This window comes from Bos grunniens, chromosome 1, assembly GCF_055505025.1.
Source record: "Bos grunniens cultivar Pamir isolate PY7600 chromosome 1, Bosgru_T2T1.0, whole genome shotgun sequence".
In the NCBI taxonomy this organism is placed as follows: Eukaryota; Metazoa; Chordata; class Mammalia; order Artiodactyla; family Bovidae; genus Bos; species Bos grunniens.
Genome location: NC_141165.1, coordinates 156,372,844 through 156,388,493, shown reverse-complemented (window position 1 = coordinate 156,388,493; position 15,650 = coordinate 156,372,844). Strand labels below are relative to the sequence as shown.

At 46.2% G+C, this 15,650-nt stretch overlaps 1 protein-coding gene across 1 annotated transcript; it reads left to right on the top strand.

Moving 5' to 3' along the window:
- The first annotated feature begins 569 nt into the window (after positions 1-569).
- SMIM34 (small integral membrane protein 34) lies at positions 570-2,651 on the top strand. Its single transcript, XM_086414038.1, has one exon. It carries the CDS (start codon positions 828-830, stop codon positions 1,299-1,301), a length of 474 nt encoding a protein of 157 aa, XP_086270164.1. The 5' UTR covers positions 570-827; the 3' UTR covers positions 1,302-2,651.
- Positions 2,652-15,650: the final 12,999 nt, after the last annotated feature.

The following is a 15,650-nucleotide window of genomic DNA, read 5'->3' as shown; positions in this document are numbered from 1 at the left end:
AACAATGATACAGATCAGCCTATTTGCAGGGCAGGAATAGAGATGCAGACACAGAGAACAGACATGCAGACACAGTGGGCAAAGGAGAGGGTGGGGAGAACTGGGAGATTCGGATTGACATACATACACACTGCTGCTGCTGCTGCTGCTAAGTCACTTCAGTCGTGTCCAACTCTGTGCAACCCCATAGACAGAAGCCCACCAGGCTCCTCCGTCCCTGGGATTCTCCAGGCAAGAACACTGGAATGGATTGCCATTTTCTTCTCCAATGCATGAAAGTGAAAAGTGAAAGTGAAGTCGCTCAGTTGTGCCCGACTCGTAGCAACCCAATGGACTACAGCCCACCAGGCTCCTCCGTCCCTGGGATTCTCCAGGCAAGAGTACTGGAGTGGGGTGCCACTGCCTTCTCCATACATACACGTACTGGAGTGGGGTGCCACTGCCTTCTCCGTACATACACACTACTATGTGTAAAATAGTGAATACAGTAAAATAGTGCTGCGGTCCATGGCGTCGCAGAGTCAGACACGACTGAGCAACTGAACTGAACTGAGTGAGAAGACGCTGTATAGCACAGGGAGCTCAGCTCAGTCTCTGTGATGACCTAGAGAGATGGATGGCAGGGGTGGGAGGCAGGTTCAAGAGGAAGGGGATGTAGGTATGCATACAGCTGATTCGCTTCATTGTACAGCAGAAATGAACACAGTGTTGTAAAGCAATGATGCTCCAATTAAAAAAATTTTTTAAATATATTGACATGTGTGTTGTGAGGCTTCTACCTATTGAGCAGAAAAAGCCTCTTTCAGCAGTCCCATTTCCCCACTGACATGAACACACGGCCACTGGCTTGGCCAGGCAGCCTTCAGCCCAGAATGTGGGTCTCACACAGACATCTCTGTTTCTCAGGGCATTGGGCCAACCAGACCCAAGCCAGCCGCATCCTGGGGCACCTGCTGGGGGACCGCATGGAGGGAAGAAACAGCAGCAATTCCACCAGGGCCCTGAAGCTTTCAGATGGGACCAGAGCCGCTTGGTATATCCTCACCATCTTTGGCATCTATGGGCTGATTTTCCTCTTCCGATTGGCCAGCAACATCCTCAGAAAGAATGAAAAGCCCTTGGAAGACATTTATTACTCCAATCTGACATTTGAACTTGAAAAGAAAGGGCTCCAGAGCAAGGCAGCCAGATGCTCTTCACTGACCATTAGCCACAGAGCTGTCCTGTGGCCCAACCAGGCCAGCCCAGAGACAAAAGGTGGGAACAGCAGCCCCCATGCTGAAATCCAAGAGATCCCTTGAAAGTCGAGGCAAGGAGGCCTCTACAGCTGAGGTTCAAACTTCTTGCTTGAGGGAGCAGCTTTGGGCTTACCTGGAACCTTGGGAGGTGAGTCGAGCCCTTGAGCGGGGCCGCAGGTGCATGGGGGTGGGCCCAAAAGCCAGCATCCTGTTTCCTTCTCAGGCTTCCTGATGCTCTGAGATGAGCAGGAGTAGCAGCTTTCAGCCCTACTCACCCTTCACTGGAAAACTTTATGCTCCAGACAAGGACATGGGACATCCACTGTTCTCAAAGGAATCTGGTAGGCTCCTGGGGCATGTGTGAAGGTAGCCTCTTGTCATACAAAGAAGGCTGAATTTGGAGTCAAATGCCTTGGATGAAATTCAACTTCTAGAGGGTCATATGAGCCTGACTGGCTGGTGGCTCACGTGGAACATGTGAGGGTTGGGATATATGGTCTCAAAGGGCCATTCATTCTAAAACTCTGTCTAAAATATCGAACCAAAATAGTCAATATCAACATCCTAATTTTCAGAAGTTCTTCATTTTCATTGAGAGTGCAGGATCCATTTTAAAAAAATGTATTAGTTTTGGAGTCAGAAGAATCAGACCCTACTCTGAGTTAGACTCTTGACCACTTTGATGTCCTTGCACACACCACTCACCTCTCCCAACCTTAGTTTCCTTACAGATAATGAGGATAACGATGCCAGTTTTCTGCCAACCTTGCAAAGCAGATGAGAGCTTATGAAATCATGTATATGAATGTATTTTGAAAAGTAAAATAAATATGCAAATATAAACCTCATTGTGGTGGTGGTGATGATGGTGGCTGATGTTAAATTATGGTGATGGTAGTATTGGTGGTGTTAATGATTGTGGGGTTGGTGGTGGTTGATGGTCAGGGTTGATGGTGGTCTTGGTGGTTGACAGTTGAGTTGATGATGGTGATGGTGGTGGTGACTGGTGTTGTTATTGATGGCATCGGTGGTGGTTGATGGTCAGTCTTGATGGTGGTCTTGGTTGTTTATGTTGATGATGGTGGTCGTGGGGGTTGTTGATGGTGTTGGTGTTGGTAGTTGGTGTTGTTGGTGGTTGATAGTGTTGATGGTGGTCTTGGTGGTTGATGTTGATGTTGTTGATGGTGGTGGTGGTGGTGGTTGTTGATGGTGTTGTTGGTAGGGGTTGGTGCTGTTGTTGATGGTGGTGGTGGTAGTGGTGATGCTACTGTGGTCCAGGAAATGACTAGCCTACTGGTAATAGCTGTAAGTAATGGCTGCATTACTTGATTCTAAAGGAGAACCCATCTGCATCAAAGTTGATGATGTGTGCTCTAAATCAATTCCATGAGATTCAAGTTGTACACGTAGACAAAATAGTCACTTTTAGTTTTCATTACTGTAGATATCATATGATTCATTCAAATGTTTCACAAACATCTGTAACTTATATTCTTGTCTCTGCTTCAAAAAGAAATAAGATCTTGCCTACATGACTGATTCATTTAGAGAGATTGTGATTAGCTGAATTTCTACAAGTGGCTTTCAGTAGGCAAAGAGAAAAAGTATGTTTTGTACCAACCTCTGTGAAGTTTATCTGGCTGGGCTTTTGGAGGGGTCCCCTGAACAACAAATAAAAAAATTTTCCCCTGTCTATGCGCAGTGGTCTATAATCAACTGCATGATTTCATAAAGGTTAAATTAAATGCCATGCTTTTTTTTTTAAAGGATGAGATAGACTTCCAACTATTTTTCTTTTTTTCATATTTTCCACATGATCATCTTACAGGCTCTCCAGCAAAAGTGTTTGTTGGTTTGTTTATATAGTTAGGGCTGGGCATCACCCACGTTTGAGACTCTTACGGGGCAGGATAAAACAGTAGACACAAAGACAGACAAAAATGTAATCCACAGTGAATAGGAATGTGTGTGTGTACAGTCATTTCCATCATGTCTGACTCTGTGTGACCCCATGGACTGTAGCCTGCCAGGCTCCTCTGTCCATGGGATTCTCCAAATCAAGAATACTGGAGTGGGTTGCCCTGTCCTCCTCCAGGGGATCTTCCCAACCCAGGGGTCAGATCCATGGCATCTCCTGTGTCTTCTACATCACAGGTAGATTCTTTACCACTGAGCTACCCGGGAAGCTCGAATAGGAATGCAGAATGCACTAAAATGGGAGCACAAGGTCAGAACTGTAGTGAATTTGAAGATAAAATACATACTCTGTCTTGTTGGTTGCTTCCTTCTAATGGATCTTCCTCTTCCTCAATCCAACATCTCCTTAATTTGCATTTGGGAATGCATATGGCTCTAATCTAATCTAAATATCAATAACCTCAGATATGCAGATGACACCACCCTTATGGCAGAAAGTGAAGAGGAACTCAGAAGCCTCTTGATGAAAGTGAAAGTGGAGAGTGAAAAAGTTGGCTTAAAGCTCAACATTCAGAAAACGAAGATCATGGCATCCGGTCCCACCACTTCATGGGAAATAGATAGGGAAACAGTGGAAACAGTGTCAGACTATTTTTCTGGGCTCCAAAATCACTACAGATGGTGACTGCAGCCATGAAATTAAAAGACGCTTACTCCTTGGAAGGAAAGTTATGACCAACCTAGATAGCATATTCAAAAGCAGAGACATTACTTTGCCAACAAAGGTTCGTCTAGTCAAGGCTATGGTTTTTCCTGTGGTCATGTATGGATGTGAGAGTTGGACTGTGAAGAAGGCTGAGCGCCAAAGAATTGATGCTTTTGAACTGTGGTGTTGGAGAAGACTCTTGAGAGTCCCTTGGACTGCAAGGAGATCCAACCAGTCCATTCTGAAGGAGATCAGCCCTGGGATTTCTTTGAAGGAATGATGCTAAAGCTGAAACTCCAGTACTTTGGCCACCTCATGCGAAGAGTTGACTAATTGGAAAAGACTCTGATGCTGGGAGGGATGGGGGGCAGGAGGAGAAGGGGACGACAGAGGATGAGATGGCTGGATGGCATCACTAACTCAATGGACGTGAGTCTGAGTGAACTCCGGGAGTTGGTGATGGACAGGGAGGCCTGGCGTGCTGCAATTCATGGGGTCACAAAGAGTCAGACACGACTGAGCGACTGATCTGATCTGATGGATCTAAGAAAGATGAAACTACTCCCAGCTCACGACCTGATCCCATTAGTGCATCTTATCTCCAGCCTCACGAATGTGGACCAAGCTGGACCCATGACCCAAGTAAGCCCACCCCATTAGAATGATGGGAAGGACTTCCATGGGGAATTATGGAATACAGAAGCCCTCTCTTGTGCTGGATGGTGTTAAATCCAGAGCTGAGTTTGAAATTGCTGGAGCCATTCTGTCATCATGGGCAAAGCCAATGTGAGGGCAAAAGCCAACATAAAGTGGATACATGAGGAAATTACAGAGGCTAGACTTCTAATCAGACTGTGCCCAAAGGCTTCATTTCCCCCTGGACTGTTTTAGTTAATGAGCCAATAAATTTCCTTTATTAAGTCCTTTAGAGATAAGCTTCCTGTCCCCCTCAACCAAAAATATCCTTAATGATACCACTGGGGAAATCATCTCCTGAGGGAAGTGGACCTTGGAGTGGAATTAGATAAAAGCAATGTGATGTGGTAAAGTGGGATCACGTCTTTCACCAAGATTTTTTATATTTATATGATTTTGTGTTTACGGGGAAAACACACTATGCTTATGTAAGCTCACTAGTTACTTGCAAGTTCTTATAATTTGACCTCTCAAAGGGCATTCAGTGAGATTTCATTCCATTTAATCCCCATCCCTGACTCTTGTCATGGAAGCTCCTAAGAGGGCCTGTCATGTTAGACGTGAGGTCAGGACTGGCTCTAAGGGTATTTCCTAAGAACCAAAACCACTGTCTTCCTGTTGACACCCGGACACAGGTACATGGGATCCAAGCACATCTTCCCTGGCCACTTAACTCCTGCCTGATCCAACTTCATCACTCTCTGGGGAGCTGGTCTGAGTGTTTGCCAGGGAGACGTGTTCTTGGATGGGAATTGTGTATGCTCCATTTTAAGCTAGTCTGGTGGGAAAGAACCTCAGGTATTAAGGATATTTTGTGCCCAGTCCCTTAAATCTAAACTGTTCAGGCTTATAGCAATTAATCACTTTCTGTGCAAAGCCTATGTAGTTGAACCAGTAGGGAAGGGACCCGCACCATAGCCTGTGTTCAAGTCAGCGAGTGGGGAAGAGATATGCATGTTTCATCAACCCTGGTGGAGATGAAAGAACAGCAAACTGAGTCCCAATATTCTAGACACTTTTGCTTTCATTGTGCTATGGTAAGTTTCCCCCAAGATCAGCAAATCAGGTCAGATGAATGTCTTCCTCTGAAATGGAAATTATTTAAAACTGATGTAGAATGAATCTGGTTCACTGTCTCCAGGAATGGCTTCCTCTTGGGTTTGTGGCTTATGGTCCTAGTGAAGTGAAAGACTCCTGTCTGACTCTTTGTGACCCCATGGACTGTAGCCCTCTAGGCTCCTCTGTCCATGGAATTCTCCAGCCAAGAATACTGGGATGAGTAGCCATGCCCTTCTCCAGGGGATCTTCCCAACCCAGAGACTGAACCCGGGCCTCCAGCATTGCACACAGATTCTTTATAGTCTGAGCCAGGGAAGCCCTGATTTGTACCAAATCAAAAATCGAGGTTACCAGAGCTTCCCTGGTTGACTGGAACACATTGATTCATTTTTCCCCCACTGTGTCTGTGGGATGTGGGGTCTAGTTCCCCAATCAGGGGTTGAACCTCTGCCCCCTGCCTTGGAAGTGCAGAATCTTAACCACTGGACCACCAGGGAAGTCCAGAACACATCTATTCGAAATAGAAGTCTAATAAGCTCTGCTGCATTATGACTTACCTGGTGTGACATAATTATCACAAGACAAGTATTAAAAAAAGATAATGTAGAGGGGAAACGTTTGTTAATAGTTACCTGACTCTTCATATAATGGCAGGTGGCTCTGATTCTCAGAAATGATTCTGATTGTCTAGACCTCAATCAGAGCAGAAATGTCAACTCGCCCTTCAATTAAAGCTAGAGATCTTCTCCTGGCGAAATTGAAACCAATTTTAGCTCACTCATGAAAAAAAAAAAGGTGGTGGGGGGGTGGGGGTGGCGGATCTGTGAGAAGGCAGCTGAGCGAGGTCACAGAATCGAGGGCAGCAGCTTTCCCAGGCCTAGGGAAGAAGAGAGGTCAGTCCACCCAAGGCCCTCACTGAGTGGCCCCAGCTGAAGGGCCTTCTCTCCAAGGCCCTCCCAGAAGATGGCGAGCTCCCATGCCGTCTCTTTGTGCCTCTGCTCATGTTTCAAATGTTAAAGGAGAGCATTGCATGGGATCAGGTATACCAGGTGTCTGCCCCTTAGACCAAGGAGGACCCAGGGAGTGCAGAGCTCTGATTGGCTGAGGTTGGGTCACGTGCTCACTCACAGGACCTGCAGGGGCACTATGTCTATGAAGAAAATGCCAACAAACAGAGCCATTGCTCAAGTATCACCCTCTGAAACTTTCTTGACCCCAAAGGCAGATTTGTTTGCTCCTCCAGGGCTTCCATAGCACTTGGTAAACACTTGGATGGGTCAAAGAGAAAATTTTACACAACAGAATTTCTCCAAGGAGGGAACTGCATTTGTTTACCAAGTATTTGGTACAGGAAGTGAGACCTCAGAGCCTCCTGAGTATGGGTGGGACTATTCTACAGGAGACAAGGAGTAGAATTTGCTTCTCAAGAGAGATGGGAGGAGGAAAAGACGGCGGAGAGATTTAGGGATCTCGCTGGACGGCAGGACAGCTGAGAAAATGTCTCCAGCGACTGGCCCACCATCATGCCCACCAGTCCTGATCTACAATGATAGGAAACTCATGAGACAAATGCTTGAAGTGAGTGGTCCGGGAGACCGTGAAGGGACTTGGTGATGGGTTGAGTCTGGGGCAAGCAAAGTTGAGGCAGCAGGCGGACATGGATGCTGGGGACAGAAGCACTTTAATTCCAGTTTAGCTTTAGCTGAAACATCAAGAAGTAGCAAATGGACTTGTGGACACACAGGGGTAAGGGGAGGGTGGCACAAACTGAGAGAGTAGCATTGCCGTATATTGTATATATGCTACTATGCGCGAACTAGATCGTCAGCCTGAAGCAGCTCTATAGCACACGGAGCCCAGCTCGGTGCTCTGTGATGAAGTAGAGGGGTGGAATAGGCGATGGGGGAGGGAGGCTTATGAGGGAGAGGATATGTGCATGTATATATAGCTGATTCACATTGTTATACAGCAGAAATCAACACAACATCATAAAGCAATTATCCTCCAATTAAAAATAATAAGTTTTTTTTTAATAAAAAAAAAGAAGAAATAAAAGTCATGGGGAAGCTGGTGTCAAATTTAACCAAATCCCTGTAGAGTGGGTGCAGGGAAGCAAGAGGGTGGAGTGAGTGCCTTCAGGGGGGACCCGAAAACTCAGTCCATTTTTAGAACACGAATCGTGTAAGACTGCAAATATCGGTCCCCAGTCTGTGTCCCTTAGTGGCCCATGAAAACATGACATTAAGAACAAGGACAACATCTTATGAATTTTGACATCACCCACTCCTTCCAGAACACACAAGAAATATTTGCTGAATGAGTGAATGATTCATACATGAGTGTGTCAGCTTAGTTATTTACAATGAGTGCTATTCCCTTTGGGACAGTAGGTACAATTTTTTCTAGGTACTTTCTTCTGGTGGAAATGTCCAGTCCTCAAAATATAATGAGCATGGAATTTCTACAAGGAGGCTGGTTGTTGTTTAAGGCCTGCTTTCAATAAGCAAAAGGAGTTGGGTTATTATTGTTTATAATTTCTATGTTGACAAAGTACACCTATCTTTCCAATCTCATTTTAGTCCTTAGAACAAAAATGGGAGGTGGGTTACCCTCCTGGTCTTGGCCCTGATGGCGCCCTTTCCACCCATACTCCAAACTCATACGTCCAAACTCTTCAAACCAGCTCAGACATCCTCTCCTTCAGAAAGCCTTTTCCCTTTACCCAGTATCATACTGATCTGCTAAAAAAAAAGCAATACTTATTTAAAAATAGCAGCTAAAATGAAAGGACCTGGTGTATACCAGGCATTCGTGTTCTACGTGTATTATTTCATTTGCCTTGTTATCCATCCTCTGCATCCCAGGTCCTATACCGCCTCTATGTTAACACCCACAAATGAAGCTGGAGATAAACCACACAGTCATTTGATCAGAGGCAGTTTCTATAAAGAATGATTAAATGATGATAAGGAAGAAACTATAAAAATGCAGAGAGAATACTAAAGTATACCTTAGAGGTGAGGGAGAGTGCCCAGGGAAGAGCCAACTTGGAAGCGGGGGGGTCACTTCCCCAAGGCTGGGGTGCAGATCTTGTTATAGCAGATGTAGCTGCAGCCACTGGGCGGTGGACAGGCTCACAGGGTTGACTGGTCCACAGTCTCTAAGTAGCAGTTAACAGTTTCTCTGGCCCGGGAGAGTCAAGGCTGAAGGATGGGTGGGTATGGAGAATCAGAGTGTAGGGAGCCCACTCACAGGCAGGTTCGCACACAGTCTGGTGTACACTGCACCCATGACGGGAAGACTACAGAAAACAGCTGTCTAGGACAGAGGCCAGCAGAGGCTAGTGGATGGCTGGTAGGGAAGTGGGTCATTGGTACTGTGCATGGACTGAAAATTTGTGCCACCTCCCACCAAATTCTTGTGTTGAAGTCCTAATCCCCAATGTGATGATATTAGAATGCAGGGCTCTGGGGATAAGGGCTTTTGGATGTAGGGCTTTGGGGTGATAAGCCTTCCCAGCTGACACAGTGGTGAAGGACCCACCTGTCAATGCAGGAGATACTGGTTCAATCCCTGAGTTGGGAAGATCCCCTGAGGAAGGAAGTGGCAACCCAGTCTAATGTTCTTGCCTGGATAATCCCAAGGACAAAGGATCCTGGAAGGCTACAGTCCTTGAGATAGCAAAGATTTGGACTCGACTGAGCACGAACACACACAAGGTTTAGACGAGGTCATGAGGGTGGGACCCGCTACCATGGGATTGTGTCTTCATAGGAAGAAAGACACAGGCTATGCACTCTTTGTAAGAGAAGCATGTAGAAAGTGTCAGTGATTTGGGACAATGTGCTGCAACAGAACTGAAAAGCGGCTAAATGAACCTCAGGTCAGAGCAGAAAAGGGAATTTATGTCATTCACCATCAGCATTAGCAGTATAATTCGACACACTGGCAAATTTAATGAAATGAAACCAACCAGCAGGCTGATGTTGATGAGCCTCCAATAAAAGTCGCAAATGTCAAATTAAGCCACATCATTTCCATGACATGGATTTTCCGCTCTCATGTGTGCACAAATCCTGAAGTTCTTCAGAGAGTATTGTAATTATTATTTGCCAGGGAGATGCTGAGCTATCTGCCCCCGAGTCGTGTTCCTCCTGGGTTGTTTGAAACCCTGACTGCCTTGTGCCTTCTGCGCTCAGCTAACCCAGAGCCCAGGCAAGCACTTTCATGCATGCGTGTCTTCATTAGCAGGAAGTGCAGAGGAGAGCCCCTCTAGGCCAGGCAGGGTCCTTTATCACACACCCCCTGCTGTGTAAACCCACTTAGCACGAGTTGTATTAGAAATTTTAATTAGCAGAAAACAAGTAAGTGTGTGTGTGGGGAGGGGTGGGCGTGTCCCAGCTAGATCCCAGGCTGTGTCCCCTGCTGGGTTGGATGTGTCTGAGCAAGTGTTGGTGAGGATCTTTGAGCAAAGGACAGAGAACAGATCTCCTCCTGGGGAAAGAGAGATGCAGGGAAGTAAGTGTAGGACTCTCTTGGGTCCTGAGGGCCCAGAAGCCCTAGCAAGAACCCTGAGATTTACTGGGGGCTACTAACATCACACCTGGAGAATAAAATGGCAACCCACTCCAGTATTCTTGCCTGGAGAATCCCACGGATAGAGGAGCCTGGCGGGCTACAGTCCATGGGGTCGCAAGAGTTGGACATGACTTAGCGACTAAACCACCACCACCACCCCCACCACTAACATCACAAGCACTCCCTGAACCATACGGTGGCCGGAGGCATGCGGTGTGCTGACTGGCTTCTGTCTGGAGCGGGAGTTGACACAGCCTCTTCCGAAAGAGCCTGCACTTCATGGGAGACAGGTGAACACTTCAACTGAACTCAGGGCACTCAGTAGAGGGGGTTTGGAAAGATGGAAAGTGGGAGGCGACCACGTGTCCTTTAAAGGTGCCAGAGGAAGAGAAGAAAACGAACATTTAATGATCACTACCAAACACTGGGCACTTTGATGTACACTAGCCCAGGTGGTCCTTTCACAAACATCATGAGGTGGGTGCTATTAGGGAGCTGAGGCGCAAAACGGGTAAGAAACCTTGTATCTTGTCAAACAGCAGGCAAGAGACTCAAAGCTAAGTTCATGCAATGTTTTCCCAAATTATTTGTCCAAAACATGCCTTAATTTTCATCCAAGGTGAGGAATGGGAAGACTACTGCTTCAGGCTAGGATCATTTCTCTCTCAGGTCCTGTGCACACAGTGGGCTGGCTGGGGCTCTGCTCTGCATCCTGCTGGCCTCGCTCTGAGACGTGGGTTTCTGAAGCAATCACTGTCTCTCTTGATGACTAAATGCTCCAGCCCAGGAGAGACACACATCACATGAGCCCACCACTCACAAACTAAAGAAGCTCTTGGTCCTCCCAACCGCAAGGGGGAGGGCAAGTGCCCTCTGGGAGTTTGTGATGGACAGGGAAGGCTGGCATGCTGCAGTCCACAGGGTCACAAAGGGTCAAACATGACTTAGCAACTGAATAACAATTCCCAGTGCTGAGTGTTCAGAAACATTACCATCATCCCCAGTGGCCAACAGACCAGGGGTTTCGTGACCTCATATGAGAGATGTGTCTCACTGGGGGTAACACCTCAACAGTGGGTTGGGGGTGACCCCCAACAGCAGGCTGGAGGAGGGTGAAAAGTGAGACACGTTCATGTGTGTGCATGCACGCACACACACACACACACACACACAGAGTGGTGGATCATCTGCTGGGCAGTGAAGTTAGGTTTCTTCCTAACAGCGCTTCCTTCCTGCCATTTGTAGGGGGTGCTGGACTCATTGCCCTGGAGGAGAATAAAGATGCCAGGCCATAAACCTGAGGGCAGGCCCTGTTCCTGTGAAGCCCAGGCTGAGCTACTTTCCTGCAGAGGGAGGCAGAGGACAGGGCCGACTAGAGGAGAGCATGCGGGCAGAGGTGTTCCCATGCCCGGGCCCAGAAAGACCTTCTTTCGTTGGGGGAACAGAGGGTCCTCGGCCGATTCACTCTTGGACCCCTCAAGGTGGCTGGGGCCTCCTGGGCCAGTGGCCTTGGGGCACACACCTCTGTGGGCCAGATCCTGGCCTTGAGGTTGCTAGCCCCAGCAGGACCCCCAGCAGGACTCCAGTGCCCAGGAGCTGGGGCCACAGGGTCAGATGTGGGCACACCCATAGTTCTGCACAGTTAGCATAGGAGAGTGGTGGCCTCAGCGTCTCACCAACACTCTGGCCTTGGAGGTGGGGTAAGGAGCCCCAAACAATGCTGGAGTCCAGTGTGATTGATTTAAAGCAATAAGCCTAACGTTTCCTGCACAACCAACTTTGTGGAATAAGACTCAAGATAGCGCACATAAGCACACATCTATTTATATATATATACATATATAGATATATGGTGACTGTTTTAGTTTAGGGGATCTTTCTGGAGGCGGGGTGTTGTGGTTGGTAAAACCAGTTACCAAAGTTTCCTCCTTTTTTTGATGACAAGCACGATTTGTGCCAGGTCTTAACCACACTAATACTTACAAACTGAATTCAGATTTCTGCTACTATCAATCTTTAAACTGACAAGCTTGATCTCCCAATTATACAAAATTCGTTTCAGTGAGTTAAATGTGACAGTCAAAAATAAAAGTACAGAAGTATTTTCTAGAAAAGCACATAGTGGTAACTCTTAGGGCCCAGGGAGCAGGCTGAGATTGGGTAGGACTGTGAGGCTCCTGAGAAACCAAGGTTCTATCTCCAGTTCTGGGAGATATTGACAGGGTGTGGCCTAGTAAGTCATCATGGAGACATACACATACTGCCCCCTGGTGGTCCTTCTGCCACCCTGCAAAAATCTTCAAAGGGTCACTAACTCTAGCAAAGCCTTGTTCTTTCTCCCAAGCCCTTAGTATCCCCCAGTGGAACTTGAAGTAAAGAAGAGGATATCCACAAGGCTCCCATCAGGAGAAGGAACGAAGGGAAGAGTTCTATGAGTTTCTCTAGCCATCCATGATGCAATACTTTGCTTCAGTCCAAGCTTGGACTGCAAGGAGATCCAACCAGTCCATCCTAAAGGAAATCAGCCCTGAATATTCATCGGAAGGACTGATGCTGAACCTGAAACTCCAATACTTTGGCCACCTGATGTAAAGAACTGACTCACTTGAAAAGACCCTGATGCTGGGAATTATTGACGGCGGGAGGAGAAGGGGACGACAGGGGATGAGATGGTTGGATGGCATCACTGACTCAATGGACATGAGTTTGAGTAAACTCCAGGAGTTGGTGATAGACAGGGAGGCCTGGCGTGCTGCAGTCCATGGGGTCGCAAAGAGTCAGACACGACTGAGCGACTGAACTGAACTGAACTGAAGCCCCACATTGCTGCCTGGCAGGCTACTTCTTGGTCCTGCCTGGATGCAGGCTTGACCCCTCCCTGGGCCAGTGAGGGTGGATCCTGGTGGTCTTTGTTGGCTTCCTTGTTGTCAGGCTGAACAAGATGTCCCAAGCTCATCTTGTACATTTCCTTCCCCAGACCTAGAATCAAAGGGTCCCTGATTCTTCCAGTAGGAAATACAATGTGAAAGCCACTCAGGCGAGTCTGACTCTTTGCGACCCCATGGACTGTACAGTCCATGGGATTCTGCAGGCCAGAACACTGGAGTGGGTAGCTGTTCCCTTCTCCAGGGGATCTTCCCAACCCAGGGATCAAACCCAGGTCTCCCGCATTGCAGGCAGATTCTTTACCAGCTGAGCTACCGGGGAAGCCCAGGAAATACTATAAATAGACTGTAATCTGGAGGGTAGGAGTATACTTTGCTACTGGATTTGTTTCTTTTGTTTACTGACATGATAAGCAATTAGGTTCATTAGCTTCATTTTTCTAGCATATTGTAGAGATCACTGTGTTTTAGTTTTTTTTTTTTAATGTAAAATGTTTACATTTTCTAGTCAAAGCTATAAAACAAGGTACATTCAGAAAAGACTTCTTACTTTTTTCCTCCCTCCTGTTATGTCCCTTCCCCTATAGGTAAGCATTTTTACTTAGTGATAGGTTTATTCTTCTGTTGTTTATATTTGAAGATGCAAGCAAATATGCATATCATTTATCATTTACACACATGTATTTACACAAAGGTCACATTATACAGTCTCTTCTATATTTCTGAGCATGTTTCTCATATCCATACATAACTGAAGATTGGATGAGAGAGAAGAAAATAATTATTGTCTTAGAATTGACTTCATTGTATTAAACAATGTTTTCACATCACTCCAGGCCACAGGGCCCTGTTGGGTAGAGGGGAGAAAGGGGTGGTTGAACAGAGGGGAGGCTCTAGGATTACCATGACCGTTTCACCCAAGCAAACAGACTTCTCTTCTCCATGTTAAGCAACCATATCAATTTTGATCTGAAAATGGTTCCTGTTACTAAAATTCTAAGAGAAAATGGCCACAATTGTCAACCCAAATCTGCTGATTCTATCCTCTGAGAAAGGTGCTTGGGGAGCACAGGATTCAATCCTATTGTCTGGTGTTGCCTAAACTTGAGTCCCAAGAAAACCTTCTTGGGAAGAAAATCCCCATCCATTCAACCGTCAAGTAAAGGACCTGCTAAATCATTTTGTCCATATCTTCATTTGACGGAATCCATTATGCACATTTATGAAACATCTTTAGCTCTAAGGAGATAAGAAAATACAAAGGAAATGCAAGAGGCTGCTGGAGTTTGAAGTGAACTGTCATTTTGCCTCGAGTGTACAAAATTTAAGTCTTTGCAGGCAGGGTATTGAATTAGCTCAAGAACTGCAGCCCCAGTGAAAGACAGGCACACAGGCTGACTTTCTTTTGCTATTCACCATACCCTCGTTATGCCACCTGGAAAAAACACTCTTGATTGTTAAAGTGGGCAGGCAGTGGGCACAAAGTCCATATGTTCAGTTCAGTTCAGTCATTCAGTCATGTCCGACTCTTTGCGACCCCATGGACTGCAGCACGCCAGGCCTCCCTGTCCATCACCAGCTCCCAGAGCTTGCTCAAACTCATGTCCATTGAATCAGTGATGCCATCCAACCATCTCATCCTCTGTCGTCCCCTTCTCCTCCCACCTTCAATCTTTCCCAGCATCAGGGTCTTTTCCAATGAGTCAGTTCTTCTCCAGGGTTCTTCCTATGAATATTCAGGACTGATTTCCTTTAGGATTGACTGATTTGATCTCCTTGCAGTCCAAGGACTTTAAAGAGTCTTCTCCAATGCCACAATTCAAAAGCACAAATTCTTCAGCGCTCAGCCTTCTTCACAATCCAACTTTCATACCCATATATGACTACTGGAAAAACCATAGATTTGACTATTATACAGACCTTTGTCAGCAAAGTGATGTCTTTGCTTTTTAATATGCTGTCTAGGTTTGTCATAGCTTTCCTTCCAAGGAGCAAGTGTCTTTTAATTTCATGGCTGCAGTCACTGTCCATAGTGATTTTGGAGCCGAAGAAAATAAAATCTGTCACTGCTTCCATTTTTTTCCCTATTTGCCATGAAATGATGGGATCAGATGCCATGACCTTCATTTTTTGAATATTGAGTTATAAGCCAGCCTTTTCACTCTCCTCTTTCACCCTTATCAAGAAGCTCTTTGGTTCCTCTTCACTTTCTGCCATTAGAGTAGTATCATCTGCATATCTGGGGTGGTTCATATTTCTCCGGGCAATCTTGATTCCAGCTTGTGGTTCATCCAGCCCAGCATTTTGCATGATGTACTCTGCATAGAAATTAAATAAGCTGGATGACAATATACAGCCTTTTTGTACTCCTTTCCCAATTTTGAACCAGTCAGTTGTTCCATGCAAGGTTCTAACTGTTGCTTATTGACCCACATACAGGTTTCTCAGGAGACAGGTAAGGTGGTCTGGTATTCCCATCTCTTGAAGAACTTTCCAGTTTGTTGTGATCCACACAGTCAAAGGCTTTAGTGTAGTCAATGAAGCAGAAGTAGATGTTTTTCTGAAATTCTC